Raw genomic sequence first — 20,651 nt, 5'->3', positions numbered from 1 at the left:
TTACGATACAAATTAAACGTCACAAATTTCAAGCAATTTGATTGGCTAATTTTATTAGAAACCGTCTATGAATATAATAAAAAATTTATTTCCATGTCGAGCCTGATAATACTTATGAAGATGTACCATTAGAAGTAGATGTTCGTCTAAGGAAAGAAGCCAAGCGGAAAATGAAATTCAAGCCCATTACCAATAACAAAAGGTTACGTAAAAACAGGGTCCAAAGTGAAACATGTTAACACGTAAAGACTTCTTTAAGGCTTTTAATATTTGTTCAAATCTTATTGGAACACGTTCATACTTAGATAATATTTTACAATATTTTATTTAGTATAAATACGATTTTGATGTGAATGAAATAAACATTATCTTTGATCTTGTCTTTTAAATAAACATCTTCTTTAAATTTTATTTTATTTTGACTTACCGGTTAACACTGCAATCATCTGAGTATATTTTTTACAAGATATAACACAGGATTTGATTATATCTTGCACTATATCATGTACTACAAGAATTAGACATTTCTTGTATGTGCAAGATATATGTACAAGATATGTATAAATCCTGCCTCAAAATCATACAAGATATAACCAAGATATAAACAAATCTTGCACTTTTTCTACAGGATATATACAAGTTTTGAACATTTCTTGTACTTTTTTCTACAAGATACACACAGGGTTTATATATTTCATGTACTGTTTTTTACAAGTTTTGATTAAATCCTGTACTTTATAATTGCTTTTCATTTGCTAATATTTTACATACCATGTTGTTTATCATTGGCTTTATGCTTCATGACTCATCAAAACATGGTTATACATTATTGGGTTATATAGATGGTATTTTATTCCCTTTTAGGCTTTGTTTATATTAAATAGGCTTCTTTATTGCCTTTCTTTATTGGACATTATTAAATACATTGTTTACAAAAAATGTGGCTTTTTATTTACTTTTTTTTTATTTATTTATTACATAAAAAATTGGTACATATCAAATAATAATAATAATAATAAAATTATATAATAAAATGATATAATAATAAAAGAGTATGCTATAAGCATTACATGTAAAATATTACACTTACCTTGAATATATATTCTATTGATAACATGGCCATTGATTAAAGAACCCTTTGGGGAAAAGAAAAAAAAAGAAAAAGAACACAGAGATTGCAAGGATTATCATACAGAACAAAAACAAAAAATAGTAGCAATTGAAGTGATCAACAGAAAAGTATTCCATTTACAAAAGAAGCATACACTATTAATAGAATAAATAATTAATAAAAGCCAACATATGATAAAGTATAGAAATATCATATTTACCAAAAAAAAAAAAATACAAAAGGCTAGACCTATGTTTGTGCTGCAGAGAAAAGAATATTAGTTAAATCTCGGGTATTATTATTTTTTTCCCACACTATACCTTTCAATGTTACATTAGAATGATGTACACTTGTACTTGACCTCCCTGTTATATAAAGAATTATCAATACACATATTGAAATAGTTAAAGATAAAGGTGTTATTTTATATACCTTTTTTCAATAGATAAATAATACAAGTCTTTGTTGCGGATCTGAATCAAATATTGCTACTGCATAATAAAGACCAACACATACCTATTTAATTGTTTCATTTTAGTTGTTTTTGATTTAAGAAAAGAGAAAAATTAAAAAAAAGATACATATATTTTCAAAATAATGTAAATACTTACAATTTGAAATAATCAACAAAGACCTATAATTTAAATACATATATAAAAAAGAGTAATAGCTATCAATATTAGAATAAACATCTTTTCCAATAAAAAAATTGTAGTTTAACGAATGTATTAAAAAATGAAAAAAAAGGAAAAAAGGATGTGATTACCTCTTTTTTTTTTAAAAAAAAATTTTTTTTGGTCCGCTATTGAAATAAAATGAACTAAATTATTGAATAGCAGCAAACTCTATATTACAATGTAAAAAGTCTTAGCAATACATTTATATTTTTTGCACTAACTTTTTATCTTTTACCTTTCAAAATTTCTGTTACTTTGAACAATAATATCCTTTACTAAAAATATTTGAGAATTGTTAATTACATGTGTTAATTCATTTACCAATGTCATCTTCATTAAACAATGGAGATGTCATTACTCTTGTAATTGTAGTAATTACCTCTTGAAAATATATAGTAAAGTCTTTAGGGCTTTTTTTTTTGAGCTGATTGCAGAACATTTGCATTTGTCAATGTCGGTAATGTTGGTCATTGTTAAATAAAGAATAAAAAAAGTAAAATATAAAATAATTTTACTAGGGGGGATTAAATTTGAATTTTTTTTTTTTAAAAAAAAAAAGGAATTTAATTGAAATGAACACAACTACATTAATTATATAATTGCTAAATCTTGTTTTTATTTTTCTCTAAATTCACTAATTGTAAACGAATGTATATAATCACTAATAATGGAATTGCTTTAATTTACATTCGCAATTAGTTTTTTTTTTCTTCATTTCAAAATTAAAGTCAATTAATAAATCAACACATTACACGATCTAATTGAAATGCAAAATAGATTAGATTGAATGCAATTTAATTAAACATCTTTTTTTTATTTACATATAATAAAAATTCTTTATTTTATTTATATAATTATAATACATATTTTTATTATATTACGTGTACTATTTTTTTTTTGGTAAAAACTTGAGTGAGAAAAAAAAACATCAAGTATGATTTGAAACAATTGCAATGTATTTTACATTATTGAAATGTAATTTACATTTTATAAGCCTATAATTAAAGTTACGCATATAAAATTTGTGGGGAATAAAAAAAAATGAAAAATAAATAAAAAAAATGTTAAAGTACTTTTTCAGAATCCGCAATTTTTATTTTTTTTTCATTTTATGTAATTTTATTGGCGGAAATGCCGGATAAAGGAAATTCCTGGTCTACAGCCAAAATAGCTGTAAAATTAAAAATTAAATAAAATGATAGAAAATGGCAGTAGAGATATACTTTTTTTTGGATACATGAATACTATTATAACCTCCAAAATATAATATTATTTTTATTTAAACATTTTTTAATAAAAAGTGATCAAAATAATAACATTTAAAAATCACTGCTAAAATTTGATTATATCCTGTATTATATTTTTTACAAGATATACTCATTACTTGTAGTGACCACAGAGAGTTGAATCGGGTTTATATTTACTATTTAAATTGACAACTCAAGCGAGTCTTCGGTAGTATAGTGGTGAGTATCCCCGCCTGTCACGCGGGAGACCGGGGTTCAATTCCCCGCCGGAGAGTTCTTTTTTTATTTTCTTTTTGTTTTTTTTAATAAACCTGTATGATGATTTTTGCTTTGTCTTTTATTTTTAAATTAGGTGATGATATTTAAAAAAAAAAAAAAAAAAAAAAAAGGAAAGCTCCTGTATACCTAACACAGTAATGAATATACACTGTCATTTTATATTTTTCATAAAATATAGAGAAAGTAAAGATACAGTATTATTATTATCGTTTGTGAATTTATTAGTTGTAAATATAAATATACACATAAATATCCCAAGCTATTAATTAGAAACTTTATTATCTATCCGTAACAACAGTAAGTTACTTATTATTTTTGCCCTATAGCATTATCCTTCATATATCTTAGCTAATAATTATAATGGTGTATAATTGTTTGAGGTGATTGTAAGTGAAAGATAGTTTCATTACGATACTAGTATATTAATTAAATTATCATTAGATTCATATCTGACACGGTTATCTTGTTGTTGTTGTTTTTAATTCTATTATAAGTATCGAAATATATAATATAAACTTGTAAACTTTTAGACATATGATGATGTTTACTTATTATATAAAATAAATACGTAGCTGAGAAGTGTAAGCCTCATTACTGTCAATAGTACCTATTAGAGTTAAATTTATAAGGCTATCATTGATGTATTTTTAACAATAAAAATAAGACTTTAAATGATTAATCAAATACTGATTATTCACGAGCTTAACTGAATATTTTAACTATCGTTTTATTTTATTATTATTAAAGAGTATTTATATGTATAAGTATTTATGTATATATTATTTCAAATATATCATTATGTAAGATATACTTCTCTGAGTTGTTATGTTAGTTATTAAGAATACAAAACATTCATCCAATAAAATAGAATTTTGTATAGATTATCCTTCATGTTAATTAAAAATGTTCAAGTATATGTTAATCTAGGAGTATACTTGTATATAACTACTAGTGATGATGCATTTCCTAATATTGTTTTTTTTTAAAAATAAAAGCTATAGATGTTTGTTAGTGCCTACGTCTGAATGACATGCGTAGATAGGAAGATTAGATCATATATATATGTATTAGTAACATGAATTGTTGCGATTAAAGCTGGTACAATAGCTGGAATACAACATTCATTATTGATTTTGGCCGGAAAAAAAAAAGCTACGTTATAAAAGTACCTTCTGGTTTTAGCTTCTTATTTTATTAGTATGTTACATACCATTGTTATAAGGGTGTCAACTTCCTTTTATTTCTCTCTCTAACTTATCTGATATTTTTACTAGCAGAAGCTTGTATAATGAATAAGAAAAAAAAAGTTCTGATAAGTTAAAGGAGCATGTCATATTATATAAATATGTATATGTATATAAATATATATACCTCCTTCTTTCTATTAAAAAAAAAGAATATTTTTTTTTTATAACGATATAATCTGCATGTGTTTTTCTTGTGGTATTTATTTATATTTTATGCATTTACATTATAACAACAGCTTTTGCATATTCTACTACAAAAATATTCAATAATTTAGGTGAATTTAATAATCAAGAAGACAAGATATTATCAAATCACTCACATATTGTATATGATAGTATATATGATATAAAATATATAACATTATAATTATATTCCATTTTAGTTGGTTTGCCTATTACAGCATGGAAAATTACAGATTTAAATATGTCTGAACGAGAAATGATATGTACACAACAAGAAGAGTTTTGCAAAGTATAAGCAATACAAACGAATTTTTTTCTTTACAGAAAATTTAATACATATTATAGAGCGAATGCAAACAATCAACATTAATTTTAAAAAAAGTATAATACGAATCATGTCATTGAGTGCCTCATCTACTTTTTTTTTATTAAAAGTTTTTGCATAAGAGAAACAATGACATGGGGATACGTTTGCCAGGTATACCTACTTTTAATATATCTATATATAAAAGGAGATAAATCGTAGTAACTCTATGTATGTAGAATTATGTTCCTGATATACCGCCTTATGCATGGCCCATTGTAATTGCAGAATGTCAGGGTCGAGAGACTGATTGTCAAGAAGGATACAATTATGGTACTGCGAAAGATCTTTGCCTAAAAGGATGCGAACGTTATTATCGTTGTGAACAAGCAGGCGGTCAACCATCTCGATCTCAGAGTGAATGATCCAAATCAAATGTCTTAATATACTGCATTATCATCTTCTTCTTCGAAAAAATACTCCTTATTTATGAAATCCAAATTATACATTATAACATTTGTTATTCTTTATTATAATATATAATGAAAAAATCAAAAATCAAAATCAACTAATTATGCAACAAATACAGTTTTCTTCCAAAGATACCATCTTTTTTTGAATCATAAAGTTATACTTGGGTTTACCGTCAGATTGAATAGCTGCATTATTTTCTTCTTTATGGCCGCTGTTGAGCGCCTCTGTATCCATGAATATTAGTGTATCCAAACTCATATTACTCATGTGCCACATAGGTGGTTGTCTATATAATCCGAAATGAAGATCTCCTGCTGTCATTGTGCCTTGATAAGGATTAGCAATGGCAATAACATTTTCTCCAAACATTTCATCATCATAAATTTGAATGCGTGCATGTTGTTCATAAGCTTGATCTAAAACTGTCAAATGACTATTAGATAAACGTCGATGACTTAGGCCATTTGTAGAGTACCAATATGAAGTCATGTTGTTATAAATATGTATATACGTATAAAGCAAAAAAAAAAAAAAAAAAAAAAAAAGAAAGAAATTACATACACATACACAAAATTGATTCCAAAACACACACCCACAATTTAAACTTAAAAAAAAAAAAGGGATCTTCCCTCCTTATTATTTTTTTTTTTTTTTTTTATTTATACATATCCCATTGCTTCTCCCATTTTAATCTTTTGTCCTTCTGTTACTGCAAATCTAAATGTCTCGGGTGCTTCAAACACCAAAACGACCGTGGAACCTAAATAAAAACCACCAATCTCTTCACCATACTTTAATGCTTTGCCACCCAGTATTCTACTAGCTCTCTTATAGGTTACTTCAGTGTAGGTTCCCATTGGTAAATCTTCTTTACGATTTGTTTTAAGTGCTTCGTCAAAGTTGATCTTGATTGATCCAACATTTGTTGCACCTACGGGTATCATTGAAAAGAAGCCATAACGCCACTTACCTAGTAATGCCACTCTTTCATTTAATACAAACAGATTTTGTAAGAGTTTGACAAAGTAAGGAGATACGCTAAAGAGTTCACCAGCAAAATGACGACGCGTCTGAACGACCCAGTTAGTAGGTGAGTGGAAACGATGATAGTCGCCAGGTGCTAGATAGACAACACAAAAAAATAGAGCATGACCTGGTTTAACGGCTTTAGATGGGGTGGTAGGCTCAACGTCAGCAAGACGGATGAGGGCATATTTATCAGTCCCGTTTGTCTCCTCCGAGCGTGCGAGACCATCGGGGCCTACACTAGATTGAGTCTTTTGAGCAGAACCTTGAATCATGATATCATTTAATGAATATTCAATACCGTTTACATTAGCGAATTCTTCTTCATCAACGTAGTGAGGCATATTGCCCAAGATAGCATCATTAGCTGCAGGGGGTATCTTCACATCATTTCCTAAAAGAGCGTCTAATTTGTATGTAACGCCTTTGATCTGCTCTATCTCTTGTCCATGCACTATACCAAAGTGTAATACTTTGCCATCTGATGGGGACACCAATACAGCTTCCTCATCAATTGGTCTTGCCCCCTCCTTGAGCTCACGATAAAAGAATTCAGACAGGTTACGATAGCTATACAAATCAGGATTCTTCATTTCATCTAAATTACAACCAAATATCCAGCTATAAAGTTTATAACCAAAGGGACGTAAAGGGGTAGGTATGGTGAAAGAGTTAAACGCTCCCCATAAGCGTGATATAGTCCTTAATGGTAAAACAGCTGCTAAATGGACCTGATAATAAAATATAAATGATGAGTTTCATTATAGTAAAAAAAAAAAGTTAACAAACGTTATGTTACCTGCCATGGCCCAGTTACCACATATTTTGGTTCTGTTTGAGATTCACGTGCGATGACTCGACGATACTGAATAAAGGCAATAACACTTAGACCAAGAGCAACAGGGATAGGGTACCATTTTATTTTTGTATTGTTCCAACTATCAACTACTTGATCTAATTCGAAAAAAAACAAAGTTAATGAATTAACTATAAAGTCATCTATATATGTGCGTATAGGCTTACTAAATAATGGTTTTTGACGTTGTTGTCTAATTCTGGAGGAATGAAATGATTGTCTTTGACAAATTAATCGCTGTTGTCGAATATGACATAATCGTATGCTTGTTTGCCTTGAGAATATCCGCGATCTGACGAGCATGTCAAAAATAAATAATAGTAGAAAAGTTTGTTTTAATAAGAGTGGAGAAGGAAGGGAGGGGGGGTCTGCGGAAGAATTTGTACTAGAAATTCAAACAAGTTCAAATCTTTTGACCAATAAAAATGATGCTAGGACCTGATATAACGAAGATAAAAAGTACTAATCTCCACCAGAAAAGAAGAAGTGGCGATAGCGGCTACTACAGTTTTAATCCTTAATATTGCTAATTTACGGGTATATTTTTTTTTTTTTTTTTTTTTTTTTGATAGCGCCGCTATCTCGACTAGAGAATATAATGACAATTCAAGATGTTTTAGCTAGGAAATGTTTATGAAAAGGGGGTTTTCTTTGCAATTGCTATAAATTTTTAATGTGTTTATTTAACTGTTTTTAATATTTATAAGGTAACTTTCTCTAAACTCTCCCTCTATAAATATATCTTTTCTTTTCATACAAGCCGCAAACGAATATGCTTAAAGGGAGTTTTTTTTTGTTTTTTTTTATTTTCATTTTATCTTCCTGAAGATTATATGCCATTTGCCTTTTTTTTTTTTTATTACTCATACATATTCATATATATAGATATATTTATCACATTTAATATTCCTATTTACTTACATATAATAAGTAATACCAATACCTTTTCTTTTTCTTTAATTCTTAAACACTATTTGTTTATGCCAACACGTAATTCCCGATAAAAAAAAAGTTTAATCGTATAAGTTTACTTTTTAGTGAAGTATTTTTTTTTTATTATTATTTTTTTAAGATTCATCCATAACATCAAGTCGAAGACCCTTATCACTAATCTGAATCGTACTACACTCTAATGTTTTTAAATTAACGAGAACTATAATACCAGTTTTCGAAAAGGAAGGCACTAATATCACTCTCACCTTCTGACCCTCAGGACCTAAAACAAAACAATAAGCATATAAAATAAAATTAGATATATACATACATATATATACATATAAAGATATCTTTACCTTGTATAAGACTATCTTCAAATTGAGGTTGATTACCAATAAAATAAACATGAGGACATGTTTCAATTACAAAGGGATCTCTGTCTTCAAAAGGATGAGCCCATAGTGTATCTGGTGCTGTTGGGGCCATATGTCTCCAATACATACAAATCTCTGCCATCTTTAAACGATCCTCAGAATCCACATATTTGTAAATATCATCTATATTTTGACCTGAAGTACCCAAGAATCTAAAAAAAAAATGATAGTTTTAAATATATGCATTCTAATAAAATAAGCCTTATATGAATCTTACTTAATACCATCTACTTGACACCAATAAGGATTAGTCACAGTATGAAAGGTGGTAAGTCGATGTGAGTTTTTAAACATAGAAGGATGCATAGGCTGTTGAGGAAAATGAATAGGTGCAGGATCTTGTGGCCCTGCCATGATATCTAGATCTACTGAGCAGCAAATATCTTCTAGTAACTCGTCAAGTTGTAACATAGGTGAAGCGTTAAACGTTGATGCATCATAACCATATTTTTTTTTCTATAAAAAAAAAATGTATATACATTAGCAAATGGTTACTGCTTATTTCTTATGTCCAAAAAAAATAAAATAAAATAAAATAATATTTACGACTATAGAATTTAACGACTTTTTGTTTGTAGATTTCGTCAGAGAATTACCAGCAATAATAACTCTTGATATCTGCGAGCTTGATATTTCATCTTCTAGACTACCTAACTCGCCTGCTAAAAATTCTGCTAATAACTGTGAACGCATGTCTAACTCTTCTTCTGAGCCAAGATTGAGCCCCGATAAGAGAGCCACAAATTTAGGAGATTTATCAGCTAAATGAAATATGGTGAGCATAGTATAGCTTTATTTTTTTATAAATTCTTCATTTTTTTTTTTTTTACCTGGTGTTTGGGGTATCGGGTCTTGTTCAGGCATACCAGGTAAACAAATATCAATAACATCAAATGCATCTGTCGACACTTCTTTACCCAAGATACCTATTACCATACCCGTCACTAAAAACTCTCTATTAAGACACATTCCCTTAATTTCGACACGCCCTGACTCATCTTCTAACGAAATTACATCATCATCACTCCTATATTTAGTAGGTGTATCTGGTCTAACGATCGAATCCTAATTTATGGATGAGTTCATGATTTTGTTGTAAAGTTTATAATTTCATGTACCTCATCTTCTAAATTTTTCATGACATTAGGTTTTTCGGGCATTTCAAGATAGATTGTGCCGAACATGTAGCATAATTCGCCTGGCTTTACGTCCAGAATCTTTTTAACATAACGAGGTTTCTCTAATAGAGAAGAATCAGAAGAAGAAGTATACAATACATATATAAAATAGATAATGCTACTTTACCTGGCAGGGAGTCCCATTTCTCAGAAGCCACTTTTAATAGTGTTTGTCGTAATTTGAGCAGTCTTACAAAATACATGTTAGCATATTGCTGTGTGTAGTTATATTTTTTAATCAATAGTTGATCTTTGAGTAATGCGAGATCATCGTAAGTTGAAGGAGATCGCTCCAAGATATTATGATCGTCTGTTGGTGTACTGCAAAACTGTAGTCTAACGAAAGAAGATTAGTCATAAAAGCAAATTTAATATTAAATAAAATAAGATGAAAAAGAATTACGCTTGGTTTGACATGATTTAAGATGAGATTAATGTTCTTATTTTTGAATGATCTAATTTGTTTAAAAAAAAAAAAAAAAATGCGTTAATGTATAACGCGAAAAAAATAAAAGTTATAAATTAATCAAGTTCCGCGACGCGATCTTTCAGAAAATTTATCTGACTTTTTTTTGTTTTTTTAATTACATTATGCTTCAACAAGAAAAAAAAAAAAAGGCTCCTTATGCAGCTGTTATAATAACAGCCAATTTCTCTTTTTTTTTAAAGCATAAATACATGTAAAAAATATGGAACATGGAAGGAAAAGGAACACTTATTGTTCTTTTAAACAATATGTAGATGTATTCTAAATTTATATTCCGACAGCCTTTTATTTATTCTATGATTCTATAAAAAAAAAAAGTCTATTTTATTGTCTTTAAAATGAAATGTCCATCTTGTTCGACAATTCAACAATGGGTTATGAGAATTGTGAATGCATCACCAGTAATCTTATTAAGCATTATATTTCTATGGAGTTATTGGGCTTATAATGTACACTTATGTCTTAGTCTTATTCAAGAAGGTCATATTATTCAAGGTAAAAAAAAAAGTTATAATTATCCTCTCTCTTTCTTCCTTCCTTCCTTCCTTCCTTATTATTGTCATTATCTATAGGTTGCTTTTATTTATTCGTTTACCATCTTCTATTTATTTTATGTATTTGGAGCTATTGGGCTGTTTGTCAAACATCACCTGGATATACGATTGACTTAGATAAACAAGATGGAGAAGATAGAGTAGGCCTATTATTGGATCACGATGATGATGATAAATTATCAGATAATCACCCTATGTTGCCTATTACTGTTAAGAGAGATGGTAATAAACGCTTTTGTCAAAAATGTCAAGTCGAAAAATATGACCGAACACACCATTGTCGACTTTGTAAACGCTGTGTTCTTCGAATGGACCATCACTGTCCTTGGATTAACAACTGTGTTGGCTTTGGAAATCATAAATTCTTTTATCTCTTTTTAGTATATGCTACTTTCTATTGCCTTTTTTTATTTATAACTAGTTTACCAGCTCTCCTTAGTCAACTGAATAGAGTAATGACGGTCAGTATAGTAACATTCGTGCATTGGGCAGTGCTTGTGTTTTTGTCAGGTATCTTTGGCTTATTTCTAGTGCCCTTCACTCTATTTCATACCCGACAGTTAATCAAGAATCGAACAACTATTGAATTTTATGAGAAAACAAACTATAGATTGGGAAGAAGAGATGTAATGAGAAGTAAATATTTTAATCCATGGGATATTGGAACACGAAAGAACATGGAACAAGTACTTGGAAAAGGACCATTATGGAGCAAGATGATACCAATACATTATAATAAGCAAACGTAAATATATGTAATGGCTATCTATTGTTGTAATTAATCATTTTATTATATAGGCAAGGCAATGGTACTTCTTTTCCAATTAATACATATGCTTATGAGACATTAGGTGCTGATGAATTTTGTTGAGTGATGCTCTTATGTAAAAAAAAGAAGAAAAAAAAAAGAAAAAAAAGAAAAAAAAAAGAGAGATAGAATTACACAATTCTTATTATTACAGATTCATATTTATTAATTACAAATTAGGTAATTTGCCTAATTACTCTTCTTCACTTGAAGAGGATTCCGTATCTGACATTATGGGTCTATTATTATTTACAAACAAGTCATCATCACTGTTATCTATATATTCGTTTTCTACTGACTTTATCACTGGTTCATTATCAAATTCAACAGGCCTATTATATATACTATAAGAATATTGACAATAAATGATCTATTTTAGATTTACCATTTATCTGCTGCTTTTAATTCTTTTATATGTTTTGGGAAAAGTACATGAACAATCTCTCCTGCTACTTTTTCAGATACACCAACACTAGGATCAACAATAACATAATGACCTATTTCATAAAGGGTTTAACTTTTCTTCTTATCATTATTATTAATTCCTATAATTACCTCGCTTTAACCAAACAACATTTCTAAATCGAGGTGGTAGGGTCACTAATTTTTTTGACCCGTCAATAAATTCGACTTCATGTTGATGATTGCCTCTTGGTCCTAAAGAACGAGCATATACTTGTCCTTCTTGAATTTCGATTTCCTCATCCAACTGATTTCTAGTTGTCTGCTTTCGTCCCATCGTTTAAAAAAAAAAAAAAAATAAAAATTTTTTTTAATAAAAAAAGGATAATTTTTGATTTATAACTGGTTTTTAATTTTTTTTTTTTTTTTTTTTTTTTTTTTTTTTATTATTATTAAACGATCTAAAGATGTGGATGCAGCCACAACAGCCGTATTCTTATCCATATACACAAATGCCTTCACAACAAGCCCAAATGCAATCAACAAAACAGCCAGAACTAGGTATAGAAATATTAAAAAAAAAATGTGTTAAATAATAGTTATTTATGGAATACTACAGATGCTTCATTCAAACGACAAGCAGAAGGACCTGTGTTATGGTTTGCTGGACCTCCATTAAACGTGATACCCCAAACAAAGCCTACTCATTCAATGGAATATTTGGAATGGAAAAAAAAGCAAAGTTCTCATAAATAGTAATTAGACAAAATTATTTATTTTAATTCTTGTAAATTATGAATGATTTAAAAAAAAAAAAAAGGTGTAATGAAGCGATAAGAACCTATTTTTTATATAAACCAACATAATAAAAGAGAAAACATATTAAAAAAACTACAGAATATGTATATGTTTAAGACAAGTTATTATATCTTTAATTAATAGTACAATAATATGAAAAGAAAAAAGATGCTTGTTTTGTATATTACTAAAATTTACTAGCATGGGATTATGAGAAAGAGCATTACACAAAATTTAAATTTAGAGAGTTAATAGGCTTGCAATATGAAAAAGGCAAATTCAAGCAGAAAGAGTAATATCATGTGTAACGTTTTAAAATAAAAAAAAAATATAAAGCAAATTACACTAATATTTTTTTATATCTATTTCTTCTTTTCCTTTTTTTTTTTCTTCAAGCTAAACATGAAAATTGGAATATTGTTACTTTTATTTATTGGTTTGGTAGCTAGTCAATCTAGTGAATCCAATTCTGCTGCTCCTGAGATTGTTTGTGCCATGTCATTATGCCCCTCTGCTACAGCGGGTTTATTAAAGCGTGAAGACCCCGCTTGCCCTTCTCATTGTGCAGATAATTGTCGAATTATTGATGATGTTTGCTGTCCTGGTTCAAAAAAGGCTATCTGTAATTTCAATCCTGACTCGGCTAACAATACAACAGCGACTGATATGACTACTACTACTACTACTTCCATGACAATTCCCGTTTCCACGACAACTGCCGCAGTCGGTAGCGCCACTAGTAGTAATAATGCTGCAAATACAGCTACTACTACTACTACTAATGCAGCTACAACTACAGCTACAGAAGTAAGCGGTGCTATTAAGGAAATAGGACCCAGCTTATTCTTTACTATCTTAATAATGTCATATTGCGGATATTTAATTAAATAAATAAAGTCCATTAATTATTAAACTTTTTTTTTTTTCACTTTTTATTTCTTATGTTTAACAATCTCTATAATGACTTTATTCTTTTCTTTATTATATTCATATCATGCTGTCAATGTTTTATGACAGAAAAGAGACTTTTAGAATTGAAGTAATATCGTTATTTATTTATTTTTTTTTAAAAAAAAAAGAAATACGTATATTAATCCGTTTTTTACATGTTAGGGAACTAACAAAGGAGATGTTTAATCATGGATGGAATAACTACATGCAACATGCATACCCAGAAGATGAGGTTTATATTTAAATACCCCGAGTTTTTAATATATTTACACTGTTTTATGTAATTTATAGTTAAATCCTTTTGAATGTAAAGGTCGAGGAAGTGATAAAGCTAATCCGTATGTATATGATTAAAACATTATTGATGGTTAGATTAAACATTGTTTTTATATTTAGATTAAACATCAATGTGAATGATGTATTAGGAGATTATTCCTTAACATTAGTAGATACTTTAGATACTTTAGCTGTAACATTTTATTTTATTTTTTTCGGAAATATGGAATGCCAATTTTGATGTACTCATCTTATTTTATTTTAGATTATCGGTACACAACAGGAATTTGAGGATGCTGTCAATCGAGTGATAGAAACGGTTTCATTTAGTCAAGATAATAAAGTACAAGTTTTTGAAGTGAACATTAGAGCATTAGGAGGCCTCGTATGTTATTCGATTATTTTATTGTTCAATCTCTTACTCCTTTCTCTCTCTCTCTCTCTTTTTATATACACATATATTTATATAGTTATCTGCACATCTATTAGCAACTGACCCAGCGTTTAATCGTACCATTTCAGGTTACAATAATGAACTCTTGTCTTTAGCCAAAAATGTTGCTGATCGTCTTATGCCTGCCTTTTGGGCTTCAAAAAGAACACATATTCCTTATCCACGTGTTAACTTGCGTTATGGTGTACCTACTACTGAAACAACTGAGACTTGTACAGCAGGTGCAGGCTCGCTAATCCTAGAGTTTGGTGTCCTTAGTCGACTTACAGGAGATCCCCGCTATGAACAAGCAGCACAGCTTGCTTTAGACAATATATGGCAACGACGATCGGAACTAAATTTATTAGGTAATGTAATTGACATCCAAACAGGTCAATGGATCCATACTGCTTCCTCAACCGGGGCTGGTATTGATTCTATCTTTGAATATATGCTGAAAGCCTATATACTCTTTGGTGAATCTAAATACTATACCATGTTCGATGAAGCTTATCAAGCCTTGATGCGCTATGTCAGAGATCGCACCGGGTATCTCTATCGTAACGTTCATATGAGTAATGGCTCATTAATGTCGTATTGGATTGATAGTTTAGGAGCCTTTTTTTCAGGCTTACAGGTGTTAGCAGGCGATTTAAATGGAGCAATCAAGGGTCATCTTGTTTACTATAACTTGTGGAAAAAATATCATGCTTTACCTGAACGCTTTAACTTTTACCAAAGGACGGTAGATGTAGGATTTTACCCATTACGTCCTGAATTTGTAGAGTCAACTTATTATCTCTATCGAGCCACACACGATCCATTTTATTTAGAAATCGGAGAAATGATTGTAAAGGACTTGAATAACCGAACTCGTCTACCGTGTGGATTTGCGACAATCGGTGATGTAACAACAGGCCGCTTAGAGGATCGAATGGAATCGTTCATGTTAAGTGAAACACTCAAATATCTATATCTATTGTTTGACGTCGATCACCCATTAAATCATATGGATTCGAATTTTGTATTTACAACAGAAGGACATATACTTCCATTATCTCGACACTACCTTAGATCAACAGAAGCTGTGAATGAACAATGCCCAAAATACCATGATTCTATTCCTGGTGATCTAGATATGAGCTCAATGCCCTATCAACCTGTTACCGATTATGCAACTCAAATTGTAGGTACCACTGCTCCTGTCTTGCCATTATCGCAGCATGGATATTGTGCTCTACCTTACCAAACGTTACCCTCAAAACGTATCTTTTTTATGGAGCAACAATTGAACAAGGTTAGTGGATACCTTGCTAAATCACTTTCCGGGTTACGACTTGAGTTGAAGCCTCAAGGGTATTTTTTAAAAAGAGGTTAGTAAAGAAAAAAAAAAAAAAAAAGAAAAAAAAAAAGCGCCAGATATTATATACATGTAGAATTTTGTTTGTACTGCAAATATACCCTATTCTGACATAATGTAATCTTTTTTTTTTTTCTTCTTTCCCCTGATTTTTTTTTTTTTTTGTTCTTCTTGTTCTTTTTGTTTTGTTTTTTTGTTTTATTGTCTTCTTTTCTTTCTTTCTTCTTTTTTTTTTTCTTTTTTTTTCTTTAAAAAAAAAAGCAAATCCATTCATTGTTAGGTAAAATAGAAAAAAAAATAGAAAAGCTTTTATAATAAACTATTTATTAAAAATCTTACAAAAAAAATAAAAAAGTGATGAAGAAGACGTGAAGGTCCCGTTAGAAGCAATAGTCAAACATGCTGCTAACGATTTTGAACTTGTCTTTTGGTCTTCATCAACACAGATACGGCATTACAGATATGCAAGTCGTGAATACAGCCTAAAGTGGATGACAGCAAGTCAAAGTTATGAGATAGTGGTTGTACAAATCATGGGAGAAGAAGAGCCTAATGATAAAAATAAGAAATTTACTACTGGTACTGGTGCTGGTACATGGTTGGTGACACATGATGATGTTCTAGAAAGTGATGGGGATACATCAGTATGGATGGTGATGATGAAAGTATTCGACCCTCAGTCTTCGTTACATGATCAAATCCCATCTCGAGCCAAGGTTGTGCTTTTCTTAAACAATAATGCCTGCATAGAAGATGATCCGCTGAGGGTCGTTGGTGTACCCTCATTTCTTTTAAAGAAATCACCCATTGTATTCATGACAAAGGGACGAGAGGATAGTTTGTTGCTTACAAAGACATATCACAACAAGAAACAAATGATACATATCGAGCCATTAGAAGAATTTAACAAAGCTACAGATAAAATACAAGCCACTTTACACGGTGAAATTATCAGAAATCTTATAATTGTTTAACTTATAAGCAATTTTATGAATTAAATTATTTACAATATTAGGGAGGGAGAAGGGGAAGAGAAGAAGAAGAAAATATGTATACATATATGAACACAAATATTATAAATTAAAACGAAAAAAAAAAAGAATAGGATTCTATTAAATTGTTCTATACATCCCATCATCTGATAATGACCTTCTTCTCCTATAATAACGATATGGTGATGATCGTCGATAATATCTTCGATGGTAATAAGGTGAAGGTGGACGACTGTTATAGCGATTATAATAAGCTCGTGATCTTTGTTCATAATAAGGCGAGAGAGGTGATGAATTGACTGAAATAGGTGTAGTATTAGTGATTGGTGGTTTATCAGGTGATAACTCCTCTGATGATGGTGGTGGACTACTACTTTTGCCGGTTGTTGGTTTTGTAGTCTCCATCTTTTTTTGTACCTTTACTACCAATTCAGAACCATGAGTATCAATAAATTTCTCAATTTTAGACCGCACACTATTAATTGATTGTAGCTTTCTTGATGACTGACTTTCTCTATTTACAATATGATGTGTAATCTAAAAAGAAAGTTTAGAACTCTGTAATGTATGTATATGTATACATGTATATATCTTTTTCTTCTTTTATATATATATATATATAACAAAAAACATACCTTTCTTGCTAGTTCTTTAAATAAAAATTTATCGTTATTCCATAGATGCTTTTGTTTTGTTAGGTATTTGGTTACAATCTTTCCTACTTCCTTTTTGAGTTCGATTTCGTCAAGCGAGCGTTTGGATGGTGATGGGCTATTGGTCTCACTACGTATTATCAACTTTCGTTTTTTTTTAGATTCAGCAATAGTTTTTTCAACCAGTTCTTCAAGATCGGATGGGTTAGTAACACCTTCAATAGTAGCAGATGACGTTGGTGTTTCGATTGCTGGAAACTCCCATTGTGTCTTATTGGTCAAACGATTATAATAATAGATGGTTCCATCTTCTGCATGTGCAAATCTCCAATTAGGTGGTAACGGCTGTGGTGGTTGAGGTAACTGTGGTGACTGTGATGGTTGTGGTTTTGATTGAGGCTTTAATTTACTTGTGATGGGTCTGATATGTTTAACAACAGGTGAGATTGCTTGCTGTTGATACTGCTGCAGCTCTTCCTCTTCTATCATAGGGAAAAATCCATTACGACCAAACGCAAAATACCCGTTTTTAATACAAGCATCAATCATAGCTCGAGGAGCAGTTGGTATCGTTGGTCTTGGTGGGTATTCACATTTCCATAAAATTTCCGCAGCATCCACATCTAACGATAAATACTCAAAATAATCATCGTCTGGATCAAAGAACTCACGACTAGAATTGTAACGTTGTTTTTCCTCCATTACTTCCTCAGTACTAGTATTCGTACGTTTTTTAGGAATCCTATAAACACTCTTAAGTTGACTCCAAATGGCCAACAATGAGACAGACAGTTCTCTCACCTGCTTATCATCATGTGTTGTCAACTTTCCCACAACATTAAACATATTAGCATCCTCTAAACCATTCTTATTAGCTAACGGTAGAGTTTGTAAAACTTTCAGGACTTTAACAAGAATCTCTTGGTTTTGTTTCCACTCGCCAAGCCAGAATTTGAGCATCTTCAGACCATGAAGACGCAAAAAGGTCTTGAGGATTTCTTTGCTGTCAGTAATTTGTAAACGATAAAGAAGCTTGAGGACTAGGTGAGGTTTACCTACTGAGTCCAACATGCGTTTAACGAACGACTGAACTTCATCAGGCTGTTGTAAACCAGTAGTACGTCGCATCTTTCGTAATAATCGTTTCTGTGTTAAAGTGACAGTCATATCTTCAGAATGTTTACGTTGTTTTTCATCCTCGTTATCATAATCAGACTGAATACTAGATTCATCACTCGATTCATCTGTGCCACTACTAGATTCATTATCATTGACGATAAGATTAGGCTCATTTGTAGGTATATCGTCGTTTGTCTTTAACGATCCTCCAATAAATCCTTTACAATTCGGTTCACCACAATAGCATTTCTGTGCAACAGCTCTAAAGAACAAAGTTTTAATAAAGTTTGTATATACTTTATCGTATTAGCTGATATTACCCGTATCTTTCAAACTTATAATCAAAAGTTAATTCTAATCCTGCCTTAATGGCTCGTCGTGTAAAGATACCTATACGCATGCGCTTTCCGACTACCCATTTCTGAGTTACGCAGTTTGGATTACATGAGTGATTAATAAATCTAGCCAAACAACCTTTTTTTGTTGCATCAATAATCTACACAATCAAGCATTAGTCAACGATGATGATGATGATGCATTAATGATCCATACCTCATCTGTCTTTAAGGTCATAAAATAATAATGCTTTAATCCAGCTGCTTCATATTCCTTTGTCCTTTTAACAAATTCCGAATTTGTGATAACCTCACCAATATATTCCATGATAAATGCATTTCTACAAAAAAAAAAAAAAAAAAAAAAAAAAAAAAACGTCAGCAACATGTCTGTTTTTTGATGAATGGAGTTTTATTTACGCTGGTAAATCAGTTAATGCTCTTAGACCAAATCCTTTTTTTTCTGTTCGAATTACATCTACACGAGCATACTGTCTTAACTGAAAACGACGATTTCTACAATAACGATCGCATGGACAGTCGTCAACGAGACATTCCATAAACATCATGCGATTGATGCAGTGGTTATCGTCACCACAAGCAGCAATAGGATCATCGAGATCAGGTCTATATTTGCATTCACATGGCATGCTTTCTTCAGCAATAGATTTACCGGTAGCTGTTCCACAGTATATATTTTCATTAATGTTAACGTAAGTTTCCATAGCATCTGCTGTAGCAGAGGGAAGTATGATGGAAGTATCGTCGTCGTCATCGTCATCGCCATCGTCATCATTGTTTTTTGGAAGAGAATGATAGTAGTAATTGTCATTGTCATCGTTATAAGTGGTAGGACAATCTGTAAGTAATTCTATCTGTGTTGGAGATAGAGAGAGATCATTAAAACGGGTTGTAGTTGTTAATTCATCAAGAACATCTATTAAAGAGATAAGTATATATTTATACATGTATAAAGAATTAAAAGAAAGGAAAAAAAAATACCTGTCGTATCTTGATTTTCCTCTTCATCGCCTTGTTGATCATTAGCTATAGTTTTTAAAGGTCTACAAAATATAAAATGTTAGTACATCAAAATGAGTTTTTATTAGGATTGATAATAACCTGATGTCAGCACTTTGCATGCTGTTGTAAAAAAAAAAAGAGAGAAAAAAAAGTTGCTTCTAAAACAAGAATAGTATAATAAAAAAAATCCCCGTTTTTTTTATTTATAAAGATATGTAATAAAATAAACTAACGACGTGTAAAACTGACTAAGTTAAAAATAAATTTTTTTTCTTAATAAAAAAAAAAAAAAAAAAAAAAAAAAAAAAAAAAAAAAAAAAAAAGTAAATAAATAAATAATAATCTCCTTTAACAACAACAGCCGTATTTCATGTCTATAATACAAAAATAACTAAGCCACCAATTTCATTGGTTCCCTTTTTCAAATTGCCAAAATTATTTTCATTATGCTACTGTAAATAAGCATATATGATGCATAGTTAATATAATTGACCTTATTTATTTAACA

At 30.3% G+C, this 20,651-nt stretch overlaps 8 protein-coding genes and 1 non-coding gene across 9 annotated transcripts; 6 read left to right on the top strand and 3 right to left on the bottom strand.

Moving 5' to 3' along the window:
• Positions 1-3,237: 3,237 nt before the first annotated feature.
• BX663DRAFT_t129 lies at positions 3,238-3,309 on the top strand. Its single transcript has one exon. It is a non-coding gene; the product is annotated as a tRNA-Asp (tRNA).
• A 1,889-nt stretch (positions 3,310-5,198) lies between these two features.
• BX663DRAFT_555854 (uncharacterized protein) lies at positions 5,199-5,473 on the top strand (the record flags this gene model as incomplete). Its single annotated transcript, XM_051531666.1, has 2 exons — positions 5,199-5,222; positions 5,288-5,473. The coding sequence occupies 2 exons, from the start codon at positions 5,199-5,201 to the stop codon at positions 5,471-5,473; spliced, it is 210 nt and encodes a 69-aa protein (XP_051378476.1).
• BX663DRAFT_524943 (uncharacterized protein) lies at positions 5,304-6,053 on the bottom strand. Its single transcript, XM_051529695.1, has one exon. It carries the CDS (start codon positions 6,009-6,011, stop codon positions 5,613-5,615), a length of 399 nt encoding a protein of 132 aa, XP_051378475.1. The 5' UTR covers positions 6,012-6,053; the 3' UTR covers positions 5,304-5,612.
• A 128-nt stretch (positions 6,054-6,181) lies between these two features.
• BX663DRAFT_443110 (phosphatidylserine decarboxylase-domain-containing protein) lies at positions 6,182-12,540 on the bottom strand (the record flags this gene model as incomplete). Its single annotated transcript, XM_051523553.1, has 12 exons — positions 6,182-7,279; positions 7,348-7,413; positions 8,490-8,620; positions 8,697-8,926; positions 8,992-9,167; positions 9,324-9,448; positions 9,605-9,839; positions 9,893-10,012; positions 10,147-10,281; positions 12,055-12,133; positions 12,187-12,298; positions 12,357-12,540. The coding sequence occupies 12 exons, from the start codon at positions 12,538-12,540 to the stop codon at positions 6,182-6,184; spliced, it is 2,691 nt and encodes an 896-aa protein (XP_051378474.1).
• Positions 12,541-12,609: 69 nt separating this feature from the next.
• Positions 12,610-13,194, top strand: BX663DRAFT_524932 (uncharacterized protein; the record flags this gene model as incomplete). The annotated part of the gene is made up of 2 exons (XM_051529694.1): positions 12,610-12,764; positions 12,823-13,194. Coding segments are annotated over exons 1-2 (227 nt in total), but the record flags the coding sequence as incomplete, so codon positions are not given.
• A 14-nt stretch (positions 13,195-13,208) lies between these two features.
• Positions 13,209-13,940, top strand: BX663DRAFT_259803 (uncharacterized protein). Its single transcript, XM_051521902.1, has 2 exons — positions 13,209-13,305; positions 13,398-13,940. Exon 2 carries the CDS (start codon positions 13,404-13,406, stop codon positions 13,890-13,892), a length of 489 nt encoding a protein of 162 aa, XP_051378472.1. The 5' UTR covers positions 13,209-13,305; positions 13,398-13,403; the 3' UTR covers positions 13,893-13,940.
• A 64-nt stretch (positions 13,941-14,004) lies between these two features.
• Positions 14,005-16,039, top strand: BX663DRAFT_443082 (glycoside hydrolase; the record flags this gene model as incomplete). Its single annotated transcript, XM_051523551.1, has 5 exons — positions 14,005-14,184; positions 14,244-14,290; positions 14,349-14,421; positions 14,494-14,613; positions 14,699-16,039. The coding sequence occupies 5 exons, from the start codon at positions 14,005-14,007 to the stop codon at positions 16,037-16,039; spliced, it is 1,761 nt and encodes a 586-aa protein (XP_051378471.1).
• Positions 16,040-16,194: 155 nt separating this feature from the next.
• On the top strand, positions 16,195-17,064 carry BX663DRAFT_259784 (uncharacterized protein). Its single transcript, XM_051521901.1, has 2 exons — positions 16,195-16,301; positions 16,377-17,064. Exon 2 carries the CDS (start codon positions 16,513-16,515, stop codon positions 16,993-16,995), a length of 483 nt encoding a protein of 160 aa, XP_051378470.1. The 5' UTR covers positions 16,195-16,301; positions 16,377-16,512; the 3' UTR covers positions 16,996-17,064.
• Positions 17,065-17,133: 69 nt separating this feature from the next.
• On the bottom strand, positions 17,134-20,088 carry BX663DRAFT_443046 (uncharacterized protein; the record flags this gene model as incomplete). Its single annotated transcript, XM_051523550.1, has 5 exons — positions 17,134-17,550; positions 17,649-19,047; positions 19,106-19,281; positions 19,338-19,461; positions 19,541-20,088. The coding sequence occupies 5 exons, from the start codon at positions 20,086-20,088 to the stop codon at positions 17,134-17,136; spliced, it is 2,664 nt and encodes an 887-aa protein (XP_051378469.1).
• Between the last annotated feature and the right edge of the window lie 563 nt (positions 20,089-20,651).

The sequence above is a fragment of the Cokeromyces recurvatus genome, assembly GCF_025118155.1.
Source record: "Cokeromyces recurvatus strain NRRL 2243 chromosome Unknown BX663scaffold_40, whole genome shotgun sequence".
In the NCBI taxonomy this organism is placed as follows: domain Eukaryota; kingdom Fungi; phylum Mucoromycota; class Mucoromycetes; order Mucorales; family Mucoraceae; genus Cokeromyces; species Cokeromyces recurvatus.
The sequence above is the reverse complement of the archived record's forward strand: the minus strand, read 5'-3'. Positions and strand labels throughout refer to the sequence as shown.

What these genes read in the sequence shown, in the direction of transcription:
- BX663DRAFT_524943 (XM_051529695.1), bottom strand. Translation starts at nt 6,011, where the DNA reads ATGACTTCATATTGGTACTCTACAAATGGCCTAAGTCATCGACGTTTA.
- BX663DRAFT_259803 (XM_051521902.1), top strand. Translation starts at nt 13,404, where the DNA reads ATGAAAATTGGAATATTGTTACTTTTATTTATTGGTTTGGTAGCTAGT.
- BX663DRAFT_259784 (XM_051521901.1), top strand. Translation starts at nt 16,513, where the DNA reads ATGACAGCAAGTCAAAGTTATGAGATAGTGGTTGTACAAATCATGGGA.